General features: G+C 46.6%; 1 protein-coding gene across 2 annotated transcripts in view; it reads left to right on the forward strand.

Moving 5' to 3' along the window:
* Positions 1 to 3,026: 3,026 nt before the first annotated feature.
* Positions 3,027 to 17,116, forward strand: part of Iqca1 (IQ motif containing with AAA domain 1) — a 106,591-nt gene continuing 92,501 nt past the window's right edge. The window contains exons 1-5 of one of the 2 annotated variants that reach the window (XM_028755405.1): positions 3,027 to 3,299; positions 8,849 to 9,173; positions 11,142 to 11,261; positions 12,145 to 12,336; positions 13,856 to 13,927. In XM_028755405.1, the coding sequence (XP_028611238.1) occupies positions 3,289 to 3,299; positions 8,849 to 9,173; positions 11,142 to 11,261; positions 12,145 to 12,336; positions 13,856 to 13,927 (720 nt within the window). In that variant the 5' untranslated portion in view covers positions 3,027 to 3,288. The remainder of the gene's footprint in view (positions 3,300 to 8,848; positions 9,174 to 11,141; positions 11,262 to 12,144; positions 12,337 to 13,855; positions 13,928 to 17,116) is intronic. The other variant, XM_028755406.1, reaches the window with a different exon arrangement.

Genomic DNA, 17,116 nt, shown 5'->3' on the forward strand with positions numbered 1-17,116 from the left:
AAACAAGGGCCCACTGTCCCTTCTTGGGGAGGTGTCTGCCTTGTTTTATGTTCAAAGGACACCGGCAGAGGAAAGCCACCACAATCTACCAACCTACAATAGTCAGGAAGACTTGAGGGAGACCAGTATGGGGAGTTAACATTATACAAAATTGCTCCTGTTGCAGAGGCTGGACAGGGGCCAGCTGAGCTCGCATGCAGGAAGAGGGATGGCAGGGTTTTGTATGCCCCCATTACAAGTGTGGCTGACACTAGTGCCCAGGAGCCTAGACTCTCAGAGATAACTCATGCTGCAAGAGCCAGCAGGGCCTTTGCATGTTTCATGGCAGATGGGCCACTACTATCCAGTCCAGTAGAAACCCATGGGGACTATGCTAACCCCCGTGGCCCCAGTATCCTCCTTGCCTCCTCCCCTAATGTCTGTCCATTTCCCAGAAATAATAAAAGATATCAAGGCAGAAAAACCCTGCACCAGGGATCCAAGGGACAAACACAATACACACGAGGACAGTGGCTCCCAGGGCTTGCTAGATACCCCTGAAGAGAGGACAACCAGGTAACCTTGATCCAAAGAAGAGATTAATCCCCAGGGACACAGCCACTTCTAGACTTCCAGGGATGCCTGGGCCCTGCTCTGCCTCTCTGACCTCTGAACTGTTGAAGTGCCTTCACAGATCACCCTTAAGCATCAGATGCAAGCATAACTCGAGTGGACCTCCACAGGCATCAAGGGCCTGTTCACTTTCAAGAAAGTGTCCTTTTGTGGGGACAGTTTGCAGCCACACCCCCATGGTCACACTTTCCCAAACCCCATGAAGGCCACTCACTTCATCCAGCAAAGTGTCTCTGTCTGCTGCCCTATCCAACTTTACAGATGGCAGCATAAATATCTATTTGCTCCAAACACAGCAAGAAGTAAAGCTCCCTTGACAATGAGCATGGCAGCCAGATGCCGAGGCTGCACAAATTACTAAAGGCTGAGGATACGGTGGACTTCCTGCTTTGTCCCCTCAGCTAGCAGTGAAAGGTGTCCCTGATGGATGAGGAGATGGGACCCACTGTTTTGGTCTCACAGAAACCCAAAGCTTTAACCAAGACAAGTGTTGGCACCCACACAGAGACAAGAGACCTTCAGCTGTTTGTCCCCTCATCGAGACCACTTAGGGCCTGACGCGTAGTCACCTGTCTTCTCAAGGGCATCACCAGGAAAGGTGTAGTTCCCATCTTTATGAGGTAGGAAACTTCGTGTGGTCTTCAAAGACCAAAAAAGCTGGTGATACACCTCAACTCCAGTGTCCGTGTGAGTGTGGCCTTGGAACTAGTTGCTCACACCCTCTGGCTCTCAGTTTCCACTTTGCATAACTGTCCAGTGAGGTGATGGCCAACGTCACAGGACTATGCTTGAGACCCTAGCATCAAAGTTGGAATTGCATGCCTTCTTCGGCTGTCTGAGCAACATCGTCAAGCACTTTGCTTTTGGAGAGCTCACGTGAGACTTGCCTTGGCCTCATACAGCAGCTGGTACTGCCCTCTGCCAGCTGAGTGCTGACTGGGTTATTCCTTCTACCTCTGCCTAGGAATGCAAATGAATCAAGGTAGTTCATATGTGCTCTTACGGTTAAGCTGTGGGGTCTGGAGTTGTCTATTTAACATTTAACACGCTAGTTAAGATCTTGATGGCTTTCCTATTTGAGACTACTAATATGGCTCCTTATTGTCCCTCGGGAGCTTTGCACTTGGTATTTGGCACTGAAAGCACTCGTTGCTGAGAGCCAGCATGGCTCCTTGTTTTATCTTGCTCCCTCTTGGTTCTCCCAGAATACAACAAGAACTTTTTTATATATAAAATTATATCATCTTAGATGCCTCTTTATATTTCCCTGTGTTGGGGGGGCACATATATAAAGGTCAGAATCAACATCAGGTTTCTTCCTCAACTTCTCTCCACCTCATTTTTTGAGACAGAGTCTCTCCCTGAGCCTGGATCTTATAGAACAGACTAGATTAGCTGGCAGGGCACTCAAAGGATCCTCTTGTCTGCACAGGCATCAGAGATGTGTGCCACAGAACCTGGCTTTTTCCCATGGGTGCTAGGAATTTCACAATCTCCACAATCCTAGAAGCTCCCCCTGCCCCCAAGAACATCAGCTAACCCTTTTTTAGGTGCCCACAGGTCTCCATCTTACCCTGCCACAGTCACTATGGCTGACTCGAGTTTCCTCGAGGTCAGGATACCTGAGTTGTGGCTGGCCTTTCTCTTTCCTTAACTTTTCCTAATTCCTTTCTCTGTTGAGCTCTTTCATCAAAGAGCACCCCTGAGACCCTTTGTATGTTGTCTACCTGCCTGCTTTCCCCACAAAGACTTTGGGAACTGGGCCTACCATAGATCAGGTCTCCATTGCAGCTTCTAGCTGGAGGTTCAGATTACTACTGGGTTAGGGAGAGGTTTGTGCCTTGGTACTGGTGTGAAGGGTCTGTAGTTTGGGTCTGTTGCTTCCTGCGTTGACTCTCCTCTTTCCCCTCCTCTCCCCTCACTTTTTCCTCCCTCCCCGAATCCTGTCTCTCCATTGCACGGTTCAGGACATGCCCTTAAAGGAACTGCAGACTCTTTCTAAAGTTTGCCATTAAATTTCAACATTAACTAAGGATGAAGACTAAAAAGCAGGAAAGAAAGCCTTCTTGCGGGTCGCTAGGGCTCACATACACAGGGCACCTCCCCTTTATGGAGTGCCGGCCTCTGCGCTTGCCAGAGTGCTCAACTTCTGTGCCCACTCTGTCTGAAGACGGTTAGAGGTCCGTGTCCAAGGATCCAGGCAGAGCTAAGAGGTCGCGGCCAAGCAGGACCTGGAGAGCCGGACGTAGCTCCTCCCACCCGTTCAGCTGCAGAACTTGCCCCGCCCCCAGCTCCTCACGCGCCCTTCCTTGCAGTTGCCACGGAAACGGGAAACGCAAGTAGGCACTGCGCAGACATAGAGTCCCTGTTGCTAGGGCCACCTGGAGTCGCTCTAGTGGGAGAAGTAGGGTTCCAGAGCCCGAGGCAGCAACCAGAGCGAGGGAACCCCAGTCAGAGCCTGCGCTCCCGGAGGGTGGCGGCAGAGTGACCAACCCTGCCAAGCCTCTCCCTGCCCTAAGAGACAGGCTGTCCTCCGTCCCTATCCCTCCCTCCAGAGGAACCCCCAACCTCTGAAAACCTCAAGGGGGAGTTCCCCCAACTTCGGCAGTAGGCCAGCCTTTAGAGGCCAAGGAAGAGCTTTCCTGTGGGTGAAGGAAAGACGGAAAGAGGCCAACCATGTCGAACCTGTAAGTGGTGGGTTACTACTGCCTTAGCCCGGGTGTGTGTGTGTATGCGCGCGCGCGCGCGAGAGAGAGAGAGAGAGAGAGAGAGAGAGAGAGAGAGAGAGAGAGAGAGAGAGAGAGAGAGAGAGAGAGAGGAGGGAGAGAAGGGGAAAGAGAGAGAGGAAGAGAGAGAGGAGAGGAGTGCTGGGTCTCTCTCTCAGAGCAGGAAGGTTGGGGGAGCGTGCTGGAAGAGGTGACCATGGTCCCAGTGGGAAGAAGGAAGGTTCCATTACTGTCAAGCACCGCAGATAATTCCCATTTACACGCTTAGACTTCCCAAGGACGATCAGCTCATGGTCCCTCCCTAGCTGCCAAGTGACAGGAAGAATCCATCAAGCTACAGCACAGCCATGTGGTCCTTCTCAGCCCTCACTCACACCATCCTGACTTCAAAATTTGTCACGTTTCTAAGTTTATGTGTTTATCTGAAATCTATCACAGACCATTTAAATCACTAGGCAGTCTTGAGGTTGAAATACATCTGAATTCTCTGCACCATCACACCTTGACAAGGCCCCTCAAAAAACCCTCTTTGGGACACGGATCTGCTCCCAAGGATTCATGAGCACAGGAGGTGGCCAGGTCTGCCTATACCAAGCTACCTTGAAAGGAGGGGCAGCTTTGCCATTACTGCACTCTCCCCTTTGACCCCCCAACCTGGCCGCAGCCCAAAAAACCAAACCCATGTCTGCACAAAGAATTATGTAGCAGGCCACAATAGCAGCAGAGTGCTCAGGACAGGGCAGAAATGTTCCCGAGGTTCCTTGATTGGTGATGGGTACGCCACATAAGGGTGTGTCCACAGCACCACAGGTTCTTTAGCATTAAACCGAAAGAAGACCTGGCTTGTGGTACAACCTGAGCGAGCTTGCCACTCGGTATGAGTGTAGGAAGTCACTCACAGAAAGCAACTTAGGACAGACTGTTTACAGTCAGCCTCTGGCTTACGATGGCTCAACTTACACTCTCTCTGCTTCATGGAGATATACAAGCCATTGGGATTCAGTGAATGACATACCTATGAGTTATGAAGGTGGATCTGGGCTAATGAATTATGCCTGGTTTTCTAGCTGCTCAGTCTCAAAAACTCTAATAAGGAGGGAAACAACCACTCTCTGCAGTGTGCCAGGCTGCAGAGACGGGTCATTTTCATTTAGGATACGTGTGTCAGGCATGGCTGTATATGGGACTGCCTGCATGAGGCCAACAGAGGCAGACATGGGATTCTTGGCCAAGAACTGAGAGGAGGGAGGCACGGGAGTGACAGTTGGACTGAACAGGATTCTCCTGGAGTGGTGGAAACATTCTAGAGCTGGACAGTGGTGCTGGCTGCACAGCACAGTGAATACACTAAAGCTGAACCATGGCACCCTTGAAGGCAGGGTCCCTGGTGGGTTGTGAAATATGTCTCCGTGATGCTCTTGCTGTGCCTCAGCCCACATCATCATCATGGGTCCCACACAAGCAGAAGGACCAGACACGGCAAGGACGGTGTGTGGGCTCATGCCACGCCAGGTCTATGAGGGAGGCCAGCACTCCACAGGCCAGTGTGGCCTAGGCGTGGTTGTTAGGTCCCTGGCAGGCCAGAATGGTGGAGTATGCCCATAGATACATGGAAAAGATCAAGGCAGGAAACCAGTCTCCAAGGAACGGGTCTGTCAGAAAGAGATGGAACCATCGTCAGTGGTTTAGAAATCAGGTCAAGACATGGAATCCACAGGTTCGTCTACCACTCCACATTTCTCTTCAAGCATAGCAGTGGCTTAGGGTCCTTGAAAGGTGCAGGTGAGAAAGCGAGAGGCTTCAGGCCAGAGGGAGGGCCTGTGGGGTTCCAGCCATCAAGGGTATCTTTGACTCAGTGTTACAGCTATGACCAATCTACCATGGCCTTGAAAGGCCCCTGCTGCCCTAACCCTGTCTGAAGTAGATGCATAAGGGCATAGACTCTATGCAGGGCACAGACCCTATATGAGCCTGCCCGGCTGCATCTCCCTGCCTGGCTGATCATAGCATCCAGTCACCCTGCATTTCTGCTCCATTGGGGCATCTGGAGAATCCCATGATGGAAGCCTGAGTCTCTTGATGCGTGTGGATCTGGGTGAGGTGAAGCCACCCACCCACACTGTTAGGAGACTGCCTCCTTATAGTGCTTGCTGCAGAGATAAAAATATTGAAGTATAAATTGCTGCAGTTGTTTAAATAAGAATGCACACCCCCCCCCATAGGCTTATATATCTGAATATAGAATCCCAGTTAGTGGAACTGTTTGGGAAGGATGAGGAGGTGTGGCCATGTTGGAAGAGGTATGTTACTGGGGGAGAGCTTTGAGGTTTCAAAAGCTCACAACACTCCCAGTTAATTCATCTGCTTCCTATCTTCCTGATAAGATGTAAGCTCTTGGCTACTGCTCCAGCACCTGCCTCCCTGCCCTCAGCCATACTCTCTGCCATGACAGTCATGGATCCTAACCCTCCGGATCCATGATTGTCTGATTAAATCCTTTTCTAAGTTATTTTGGTCATGGTTTGTTATGGTAATAGAAACATTACCAAGACAGTTGTCTTTCATCCTTTAATGTTCATTCCATGCCCACATTAAAATTACACTTACTCTCAGTTCCTAGTTCTTGTTCATATTATATATATATCACCTCCCAGACTTTTCTGTTTTCTGTTTTGTATCTTTGGGCAGGAGCAGATCTTGTCTTCTGTTTGTTCTCAATTTCTGTATTCTACAATTTTCTTCAGCTAGATCTGTGTAGCCCCCAGTATCCTTTAACGCATTTTGTTTGAACCGAGATGTATCTGGAGTTTCTCTCTAGCTTTTTCCTCTGCCCTTCATTTAGTAGGTGTTGTCTGAACCTTGCAACCTTTCTATTTTAACAGATGTCATTTACTGTCGTGGTTTCCTTGCCTTTGGCAGTTAAACCATGTACAAAGAGCAGTGTTAAAACAATATTTTTTGTCAACCCCCCCTTTCTCTTTTACTCCTAATTTCCAGGGTCATATTGTTCATTTTAGTAATACCTGCCATTAGCCACTAAGTTTATAGGGAGCAAAATGCCCTGTAATAAGCAGAGCTCTGATTTCCTAGCAGTCCTGTTCTGTTCTGTGAGAAGCTGTCAAGCAGGGTGCTCTTTCCCTATCAGAATCCTCTAATTGTTGTTGAGTTTGGGGACGTTCGGTGCTTGCACACACTGTAGATAGTCAGGTGCCACACTCAGCTTCCTACGTCAATGGGATGGAAGACAGGAAAAGCTCTGATCTGGGATTCACACAGTCTTTGCTTCTCATGGTGACCTTGTGTCTGTGGATGGTAACTGCCCGTGTTTGCTTTCTTCCTGACAAACAGGAAGCATAAAGTTTAACAGGCAGACAATGAGCCCTGAAGCCAGAACTCCAAGATATGGAGTCTGCTCTCATATCTGTGACTTCAACAATAGCTTCTGAATGCTTTAGTCTCCTAGTTTATAAACCAGAGCAATCATTTATGTGTCATTTCTATCACCATTCTCACACTACCACCATCACCACCATCATGACCACCATCACATCATCAACCACCCTTCCCAGAGAAGCCTCTGCTCAGACACCAGCTGTTTTCAGTCTTAATTCTTAAGTATAAAAAAAAAAGCAAAATAAAAAAAATGGAGAGGGGGAATCTCAGAACAGGCAGGGTGAGCAAATCCAATGACAAAACTATCTAGAGGCAGAGGGGATGGGATGGTGCCCTGGTAGCCCCTTTGGTGAATGATGTCCCCAGCCTTCAGCTGACCCCTACCCCAGTTCCCAATTCACACGCTTATCCAATGAGCTTCTGATTGTATAGACTCCTCCCAGTAAAGTGAGGCAAGAGGAACCAGCCCAGCAGAGTGTCCGCAGCTTGTTAATAAAAATACCAAGTCTCACCTGCCTTAGGATTCATCTGGTAGTCTAGACTGGCTAGCCAGTGAATCTCCAGGGATCCCCGTTTTTCTGCCTCTCAAGTGCTGGGATTATAAGAGTGTGACATCATACTCAGCTTTTTTAAAAAGTAAATTCAAGTCTGTATGCTTGTGAAGCTGAACTATCTCTTCAGCATCAAGAAGCAAGGAAGTTGTGCCCTGAGAAATGGCATGGCGGCTGACCTTTGCACACACCAAGAATCTGAAGAGCTGGGTCTCACAGTATTAGGAGAAGGTTGTTATACCCCTTTTGCCTCCAAATATCTGCGGGGTTTTCTATGAGCACTTTAGCCCATATAGCTCCTGAATAAAAGACACAGAGACCTGGTATTTTTAACAAGCTGCTGGCACTCTGCTAAGCTGATTCTGAACTATTCTCACCCGACTAGGCTGTTAATGACCAGATAAATACCCTGTTGCTTGCCATCTGAGTCTCGCTCTGGCGTGCTCTGTTCCATATGTATCCCCATGGTGAATTCTCTGGTGTCTCCACGTGGTCTCTCCACACCTTTTGTCTCTTTCTGCTGTTCTCTCTGTACCTGGGACCCTCTCACAAGGATCCAATGTTCCACCTCCATTGTCCTCTCCTGCCCAGATCAGCTCTTTATTAACCAATCAGAGATGATTGAAAACAACTTCTAGATAACATTGAGACCAGAGATGCTTGACCATGCCATCGTCCAAACTGTAACTAGATGTAACAAAAATCACTATCTGAATATACAGTATACAAGACCAACACCCAACAGCTAGGGATATAGTTCAGTGGTAGAACACCTAGCATGCACAAAGCACTGAATTCTTACTTTAGCACAGGAAAAAATTATTTACTATAATCAAACTTGATACAGGGTCATAAATTTCTCTGGAACATAGCTTTATCCACAGAGTCTGTACATATCTAACTTTACAACATAATGTGGAATTACTTTCCAACATGGTAGTTTCAATGTACACTTCCCATCATATATACACCATATAAATGTGTAATATACATATATATATATATATATATATATATATATATGTATATTACACATTTAAATAAGTTAGTTGTTCTGGATATAAATTACTTTATTATTTAAATTAGTATAGTAACTCTGGCTTCACAGACATGCTGAAGAGCAATTATATTATTTATAAAGAAGCTTTTATTATTTATTTATTTATTTATTTATTTATTTATTGTATATGGTTACATTGTAGCTGTCCTCAAACACACCAGAAGAGGGCATTAGATCCTATTATAGATGGTTGTGAGCCACCATGTGGTTGCTGGGAATTAAATTCAGGACCTCTAGAAGACCAGTCAGTGCTCTTAACTACTGAGCTATCTCTCCAGCCCATAAAGAAGCTTTTGAAACTGTTTACTAATCATAGCAATGGTTTTTCAAAACAAAATCCAAAACCCCACAAGCATTTCAAAACACCGTAAGTTGTCCAGAGAGCCTTCCAGCCGCTTACCGTGTCCTGAGCTCACCCCTGCCTGTGTGTTCTGTTAGTGATGCCAAATGTGCCCAGTGGATAACACTTATCCACGAGGTTGTCTAAACTCTGTGTCTTCCCTCAGAATGTACAATAAGATGTGGCACCAGACCCAAGAAGCCCTCAATTCTCTGCTTGACAAAGAGTCTCAGAAGATGACGGAACCACAAAGAAACAAGGTCATAGTCTTTCACATGTTAGCCACCTTCTACATCAAGTATGTGCAGATCTTCAGGAACATGGAGAACGTCTACGACCAGATAGTCCATCCACAGAAACGCATGCTGATCCGCAAGATCCTGGATGGGGTGATGGGTCGCGTTCTGGAACTGAAGAACGAGATGGTAGAGCTGGAAATGACTGAGTTCCATTATTTTGATGATATCTTACAGGACCTGAAGCTGTCTCCCGTGAGTGTTTTGTTACTGTTTTCCTTGTTAGGGTTTTGTTGTAAATAAGATATGTAAGGCTATGTCCCATTGTCTGCAGACTTCTTAGCCAGGTTTAAACGTGACGACCGTGTTGAATTTAAAAGCCTGAATGTTCTCTTCACTCAAACCCCGCCATCATGAGGCAGGTGTTGGCTGCTTCCTTGTCTGTATTGATCAATCTCTACACAGCCCTTGGGTCTGTTTGACCCTGAGGTCCATTATCACAGAGATGTCGCACTTGTCAAGATGGTTGAAATGGAGTGGACTGGCCTCTCACAAAAACCCCATAGCTCAAGCTCTCTCTGGGCCACACCCCCAAGTGGGTCCACAGTGCCCTACTTCTTCTTATCCTCCCATCACTGGGTGGTAACCTTGGATGGCTCAGTTCTCAAGCCCAGCTGAATAAACCTCTTTCTTTGCTTTGGGTCAGTATTGACCCAGTAAGTTTACAGCTGTGGCCTCTGCTCCTTGGCCTCAGCAGAAGGAAATATCTCTCCTTGTTGCCCTAGGAGCCCCTCTCTACCACCTGGTGGCTGGGGCATCTCCTGTAGTCATTCAAACCTGCCATCCAGCCTTTTCCTCCTTGCTGACAGAAATCTGCCTGAGGTGCCTCTAATATCCTGGCTGGCTTTGCTCCCAGAGGCCACTGAACACCTCATTTCTTCCAGCTGTGGGCCCTAGGAGTTCACCCTTGGTTTTGAAAGGATGGTTCCCTCAAGTAAAATTAAAAAGACAAAATCTCTTTACACAGAGCTTAATGACTCTTCAGTTTTAAAACATTTTGACTTTTGTAAAGGTCCTTTCTCTTTATGGGGAAGACTCTTCTTGTACTGTTATCTGATGACATCAGAATAGACTAAAGAGAGAAATTGGAACGAGTCCAAACATTCCAGAATTTGCACATGTATTTAATAAGTTTATAAGAACAAAAGTTAAACCAGCACATTAAGTCAGGTGTGCTTGGCTCGCCAGTGTGAAAGCATGAAGAACAGCGAGGACCAAATGTGAAATTTAATTAGTAAGGTGACATTCAAGCTCTAAATCTAATTTCAAGGCTGTTAAATGGTTACAGACTGAAGAGGTTTGGGGGCTCACATCCCAGGACCCCTCAATTTCCCCTGCTATTCACAGCACCCTGAGCTTCCAGCTGCTCACTGTCCTTATGACTAAGAAATGCTGCTGCTGTGAGAAAGCAACTATGCACAGGGAGGAGAGGGAAAACAGGGGACCAGACATCGCCCTGGAAGTCTATGTTGTAGGATAACATCAACAGTGTTCTCCATCAGACTTGGAACTTATAGATGGACAAGCCATGTGATGTCTTTGGCATACAGGGGCCAGAACATTGGGCCATCAGTAGTATCTAGGTTCTGTAAATAGTGTCATGGTAGAGAAGCAAGCCTTGGGAATGTCCCTGACCTTGGAATGGAACATTCAGCCAGGATCCTCCACGCTTGGCCACTGTGGCCATTCTCTCACAAAGTCCACACTTTGCACAGCCCCCAGGTGTTCACATGGTAGTACTTATGTCCTCATCACAGAGACTGAGACACTGAGAGAGTATGAAGCAGGAAGTGGATGGTCTGTCTCTGATCTGAACTGGCCTCCCCAAGCTGACAGCCCTTGGAGCCTTGGTCAACTAGAAACTCTAAAGATTGGAGGGAACAGAGTTGGAGCCAGAAGGAAAGCAAAGGAGGAAGAGCAATCCATCTGCATCCCCACCCCTGCCCTTGGTCCCTGAGTTCCTCAAGATGATTCCATATGTCACTAATTGATCTTAAATGCAGATCCCCATCTTCTGCAGCACGCATCCTTACCCAGTGACCCACCTCTCTAGCCCTGCCCTCAAGCAAGTCTCGTGGATTTGCTTATCCCACCATGATTCCAGGTGAATCTGAATCCTGGGATCCTAACAGAATGCTCTTCTATTTCTCTTCCCTTCTTCAGCAACAGTTGGATGTCCCCATACCCAGATATTTTCTGAAGGAGAGGTTGGAAGTCATAAGAGGAAGAGAGAAGATCCTCGCTCGGATCTTAACCGAATGTGGCTTGAACCTCCCTGATGTGGTTTGTATTGTTTTAAAAAGTGTTCATAGCAGTTTTTGTAAACTCCTCTACCATGCCCCTGACGGTGTAAGAAACACTTTATTTTCAAGATGAGGAAGGTGCCTCCCTTCCCAGCTTACTATATGAGGTCTAGACAGGATTACATAACTCTTCCATTGACTCTTCTCTCTTCTAAAATCAAGATCCCTTCTTTAATTACTATTGTTGCACGTATATGCATTATATATAGTATATAATTAAATATACCATATATAAAATAGTATATAATGCATCATATATATTCATACATGTATCTACTACCTACTAAGTTCACTTAACATTGCTCATGTGTACATGCAAAACAAGATTTCCACTTAGGATTGGTCTTTTTATTTGGGAACTTGTCCCTGGAAGAAACTAATTCTCCCTCTCTTAGTAGTATGGAGCATTTCCTTGATTGCTAGCTGGTGTAGATCCTGGCCCACTGCAGGTGGTAGCATCCCTCAGCAGATGGATCTAGGCTGTATAGAAAGATAGCTAAAGGAGAGGCTAGGAACAAGCCGGTAAGCAGTGTGCCTTTGTGGTGTGTTTGCTTCAAGCTCCTGTCTTGAACGCCTGCCTTGGCGTCCCTTGATGTTGAACTGCAACTTGTAAAGTGAAAGAATAAAGAAAACCTTACTCTCCAGGTTGCTTTTTGGATATAATGTTCATCACAGCAACAGAAAAGCAAACTAGGCACATTATCTTTTTAAGTCAGGGTCACAGTCTACAGTTGGTATAGCGGAGAGCACAGTTGGCAGCAAGCACTCTTACTTGCTGAGTCATCTCATGAGTTCAGTTCACATGAAGAATATTGATTTCTCTGACTTTCTTTTGGTTGTGTTCCCCATCCCCACCCCCACAGAAATACGCCATGAAGAGTATAGCATTGGAAGAGGCAGTTAAACTCATCCAGATAGCCGAGCGTGCAAGGCAGGGCCGCCTCAGGGCGCTGTTCATGAAGCAGATTTTCCTTCAGGAGTGCAGAGCCAGGGAGATGAAGCTGTTGGGACAGAGGCTATCAGACACCAGCATGGCGGCACTCCAGATCCAGAAAGTACGGACTTGGGGGATGAGGCTTCTGGATGGGGAGGAGAGGGCAGGCAACATGTTCCAGCCTTGGGGCTGAGCTCTGAAATGCAAAACCCAAAGCCCTACCTATAGGAAAGCTGGGTTGAGTTAGTAAACCCCACAAAGGTTTATTGGCTTAGCCTGGAGAAACATCGTCTTGTTTTTGTCTTGTTTATTGTAAACTAGGAAGTTTAAGATGCAGAACACGGTGTTCAAAGACTTCCAAAAGGGCACCAGTAATTGTTGGAAAGAATGTAGCTAGGATGTAAATCCACAATGAGGTTTAAAAGAATGAAAAGAAAAAAAAAAAGAACCACATCCACGCTGAGACAGTCTCAGAGAGGAGAGGCCAGAAGCAGCTCTTCTGAGCTTGAAGACAGGCTCTCCACTTAGCACATTCCAGCCACCTCAACTAAGGGCCAGAACCTCAGAATTCCTTCTCGAGGGGCCAGTGGGGACCCATTTTACTTCTCAGATACTGAAACTAGAGTGTACCCTGCCTTTTTCCTAATGGTGGGCAAGGTTTCTTGTGGAAAGTGTAGGCTACATCCGTGTGGCACAAATAAGAACTAAATTTGAAAGAAAACAAGTGTGGGGCCATACCAAGGAGCCTGGAGGGCAGGACAGTGTCCCTGCTGTGCATGAGTAGACAGAAGGCAGTGGGAAGGACAGACAGATCCTTTCTTTGCTGTCTCTGTGGCCTCATAACCCTAAGCTAAGCTTTGGTTGTGGAGGGTTTGGAGGCTCCTGAGCTGTACTTCCACATTACTTTGGAAGATTTTGGTTATATAACCATGAAGTGCTATCCTCAGGTCTAGCCTCACTCTTCTGATTTCTAGAAGTTTCTTTTAAAGACTCTCAAGTAAGATTCAAAGACAGCTATAGGTCATTTCTGTAATTGTCCTCCTTTAAAACTGTTGAGTGTGGGGCTACAGAGATGGCTTAGTGGTTAAGAGCACTGGCTGCTCTTCCACAGGACCTGGATTCAAGTCCTAGTACCTACATGGCAGCCTGCAACCATCTGTAACTTCAGTTTCTGATGCTTTCCTCTGGTCTCTGTGGCTGTTGGCACCATGAATTGCATATACATACAAAACATTCCAACAAATAACATAAAATAAAAACTTAAGAAACTTGCTCCCTCATCCAGCCTTGACCTGAGGGTTTGGGCCTAGTCTTAGGATGCCATGTTTGATTAATATCACTGGGAGGCCTGCTCCCTCCTGAAGGGAAGTGGAGGAGGAGTGGATCCAGGGAAGAAGGGAGGTTGGGGTAGAGGGAGCTAGGAGGAGAGGGAGAGCAAGATGCAGGCAGGATGTGTTGAATGAGAGGAGAATAAATAAAACAAAAAAGTAATACAAGAGAGAAAAGAAAAGAAAGTTGTTACCCCAACATTTAAAAAAAGTAACGCCAGTGTGCAGGCTGGAGCTGATTGTTACGATGCTTGGGACGGGCAGTTTCTACAAGAGAACTTCCTCCAGGAGTAATTAGGCATTTGCTTGCAGGTTTGGCGAGGTTTCTATCAATGCAAGAAAACAGTGAAGGAGAGGGAAGAGGAGATGGTGTTCCTGGGTATGGTAAGTTCACTACATAGAGAGTAGAGCCTGTGGGGTGTGCATCTTCTCCAGTGAGTTTCTAAGGAAAGGAAGGGAAATTGAATAGGTGTCTTAAGAGACTCGCAGTGTCGAGCTGATCAGAAGCCTGCAGGGGATCCAAGAGGTTAGGGAGTGTCTGTCATATGTCTCTGCAAAATGCAGAGTGCTCCAGATGAAAGACAGGCTGCAGAGTCAGAAATATCCCCTGCTTGACTGGTGTCAGCGCAGCCCTTGGCTTCGTGAGGGTCTTTGTGGTGAGAATTGAATTGGTTTGGCCTAGCTGGTGTTGAAGGGCCCACTTCCACAGTGATTAGTAAGTAAGTCATGGGTTAGCAGGATGCACTTGCGTATTGCTATCTAACTGTGTCAACATAAAACAGCAGCTTGGGCAACCACCTGTGTTATGGCACAATACCCATGGCTCAGGAATCTGGCACAGCTTAGTTCTCTGCCTGGTGTCACATGGCTGCCGTTGTACCATTAAGGCTAGGTTCTCATCTGAGGCCCAGGTTGGGAAAGATCTGCCTCCAAGGTCATGAAGCCATTGATGGCATCCCTCCTTGTGGATAGTAAGACCAGCACCATCAGTTCTTTGGCAGCTCTCAGCTGGAGACAGCTCAGACTCTGGGCTCATGGACCTTGGAGTCTTCCATGTGGCAGAGACATCTGGGAAAGAAGGTCCACACATTGCATGCAGTCCTTCACCATTGCTCTATAGTTAGTTAAAAGTGAGTAAAAGGTCTCAAAGAGGAGTTACAGCAAGATTTAGGGACCAGGAAGCAGGGCACTGGAGTCCCTTTAGAGCAGCATTTCTCAACCTGTGGGTTGAAACCCCAAGTGGGAATTGAACAACTGTTTCCACAAGTTCACCTAAGACCATCGTAAAACACAGATATTTCCATTAAGATTTGTAACAGTGGCAAAATTACAGTTATGAAATAGCAATAAAATAATTTTATGGTTGGTGGTCAAGTGTCACGGCATTAGTAGGGTTGAGAACCACTGCCTTAGAGTCTGGTACAAGGGGTCCTCGGCATCTTTCGTGCATGGAGTATGGGGCCTCTGAACAGGGCTCACGTATCCTGAGCAAAGCCCATGGCAGAGGCCATGGCTCCAAGGGCATTCCACCACTTCCTTTTTAGAGTTCCCTCTTCCTCAACTGAAACCTTGCTCCTCACAGATCCCACTGAAGTTCTGGGCACTATCCCCTATAGAAGCTCGTGTGGAGACCTCTTATGTCTCTACACGTGGCATCCTTTCAGAGCCCAGAAGGTCAACTCTGTAACAATAGCAATCACCAAAAATGTGACCATTCCTAAAAGGGCCTCATTTGTTGACCGTCTTAGTTCCCATTGAAGGAATTTTTAACTAAAAATACAAGAATCCCACCACACCTTACAGCAATGGCTTCAGGTGCATCATAGGGAGCCGGCCGCTTTGCTGGGGGCTTCCATGGTACCCTCAGATGACAAACACAGCAGTGTTGACAGGGCGAAGATTTGGTCTCTGAAAAGAACTAACTTCCTGTAAAGCTCTGAGGAGGTCAAGGAAGGAAAGAAGCAACAGGAATACAAACAAACTGTAAGTAACCACAGACACTAGCAGGCTACAAAACGATCATCTCACGTCTTGAACCTCTGTGGTCATAAATTAGAAGACACTGAGCAAAGAAGATTGTCTAGGGAAATATAAATACCAAAACTCACAGAAGCCACAAGAACCCTTAATTCAGCAAATTCTCCAGTGTCTGGGTTAGTCAGGGAGTTGGGCACTGCCTAGTGCTTCAGCAAAGTCAAGAGTGTTAGCAGCCTCCAACGCCGTTTGGGAAACCAGGGTGTAGCTGACCCCAGTCAGAGCAGCGGAGGTAGCTCCGGTGGTACTGTGTACCTGTATGGCTGATTACTGATTCCAGTGCACAGCAAGCTAGCTTGGCTAGGCCTTGTTTCCTGAGGCTTGAGGTGCTTGTCTGTGAAGGGCAAGAAGTACATCCACACCCTGTCTCACTCATCAACCTAAGCACTTCAGATACAGTGAGACTCTGGAGAGAGCATTTCTGTTGCCAAAACAAGACAAAACAAAAACGATGAAATAGAATTGATTTTCACTTGGGAGGCAGAGTGAACTGCCAACAAGATGTGGCTTTGGTCAAACACCATCTCTGTCATAGTTGGGGCTGTGCAGACAGCGGTGGAGGTGGAGTATGAACCAAGGCACTGCACTGCCTTCCCCAACACTACAGCAAAGCACCTGCTCAATTCCACCCCTGCTGCCACCTCCCCGCCCTGTGCAAGTAGATGAAGGGCGGCTGCTGTTGAGTGTTCATAGAGAGAGGGTCTGGGCCTTTTTTTTTTTTAACATCCCTTCAAATTATTGATGGGAAATAAATCATAAGCAGTTTCTAACCCCCTCCAAAACATAACATTTGGAAAGGGGACAAGAAGCATCGGGTCAAACCAGAGAAAGAGACAACAGAAGAAGAAAGCAAGCGTGGCTGTGGACTTCAGGTCAAAACCACAAACCAAAAACTGAATAAGCCTTAAATGGTACCTGGTTGGTTACATAGTCTTGACACCTGAAATGCCACACACACTCACAATGGACTGGGCCTCCCAGATCAGTCATCAACCAGGACAATCCCTCACAAACATGGCTGCAGGCCAGTCTGATTGTGGCTGTCCTCCATCAAGTAGTCCCAGTGTGCAGGAGGCAGAGAGTAAGGATTCCCAGAGAAAGTCTGCTGGCTAAACTAGCCAAATCCGGTTCACGTGAGAGACCCTGACTTCATGTACAAGGTAGAGGTCAATCACTGAAGACCTCTACGTCAGCCTCTGGCCTCCACGTGCATGCACCATACACACACAGGTATGCCTACACACATACAAGTGCCCACATAAACACACACACACACACACACACACACATACACCACATACATGGACATGTAAAGAATAAACTGCTTATATTGGCTGTTTTACTTTAAAAATTAAATTAGCAATCTAAGGTTCATGGCATTTACTGAAGTACCAAGTAAAATTTCACAGTAGTCAAACTTTTGACTCAATTGCTTCTATTTGAGAAATCTTCTGTTTAATGTGATTCAGCCTACATTTATTTACTGACCATCTTCTGTATTAAAAAAGAAAGTTCAGAATCTCAGGTAATGACCAAAGA

The sequence above is a fragment of the Grammomys surdaster genome, unplaced genomic scaffold (genome assembly GCF_004785775.1).
Source record: "Grammomys surdaster isolate TR1022 unplaced genomic scaffold, NIH_TR_1.0 126059, whole genome shotgun sequence".
Classification (NCBI taxonomy): Eukaryota; Metazoa; Chordata; class Mammalia; order Rodentia; family Muridae; genus Grammomys; species Grammomys surdaster.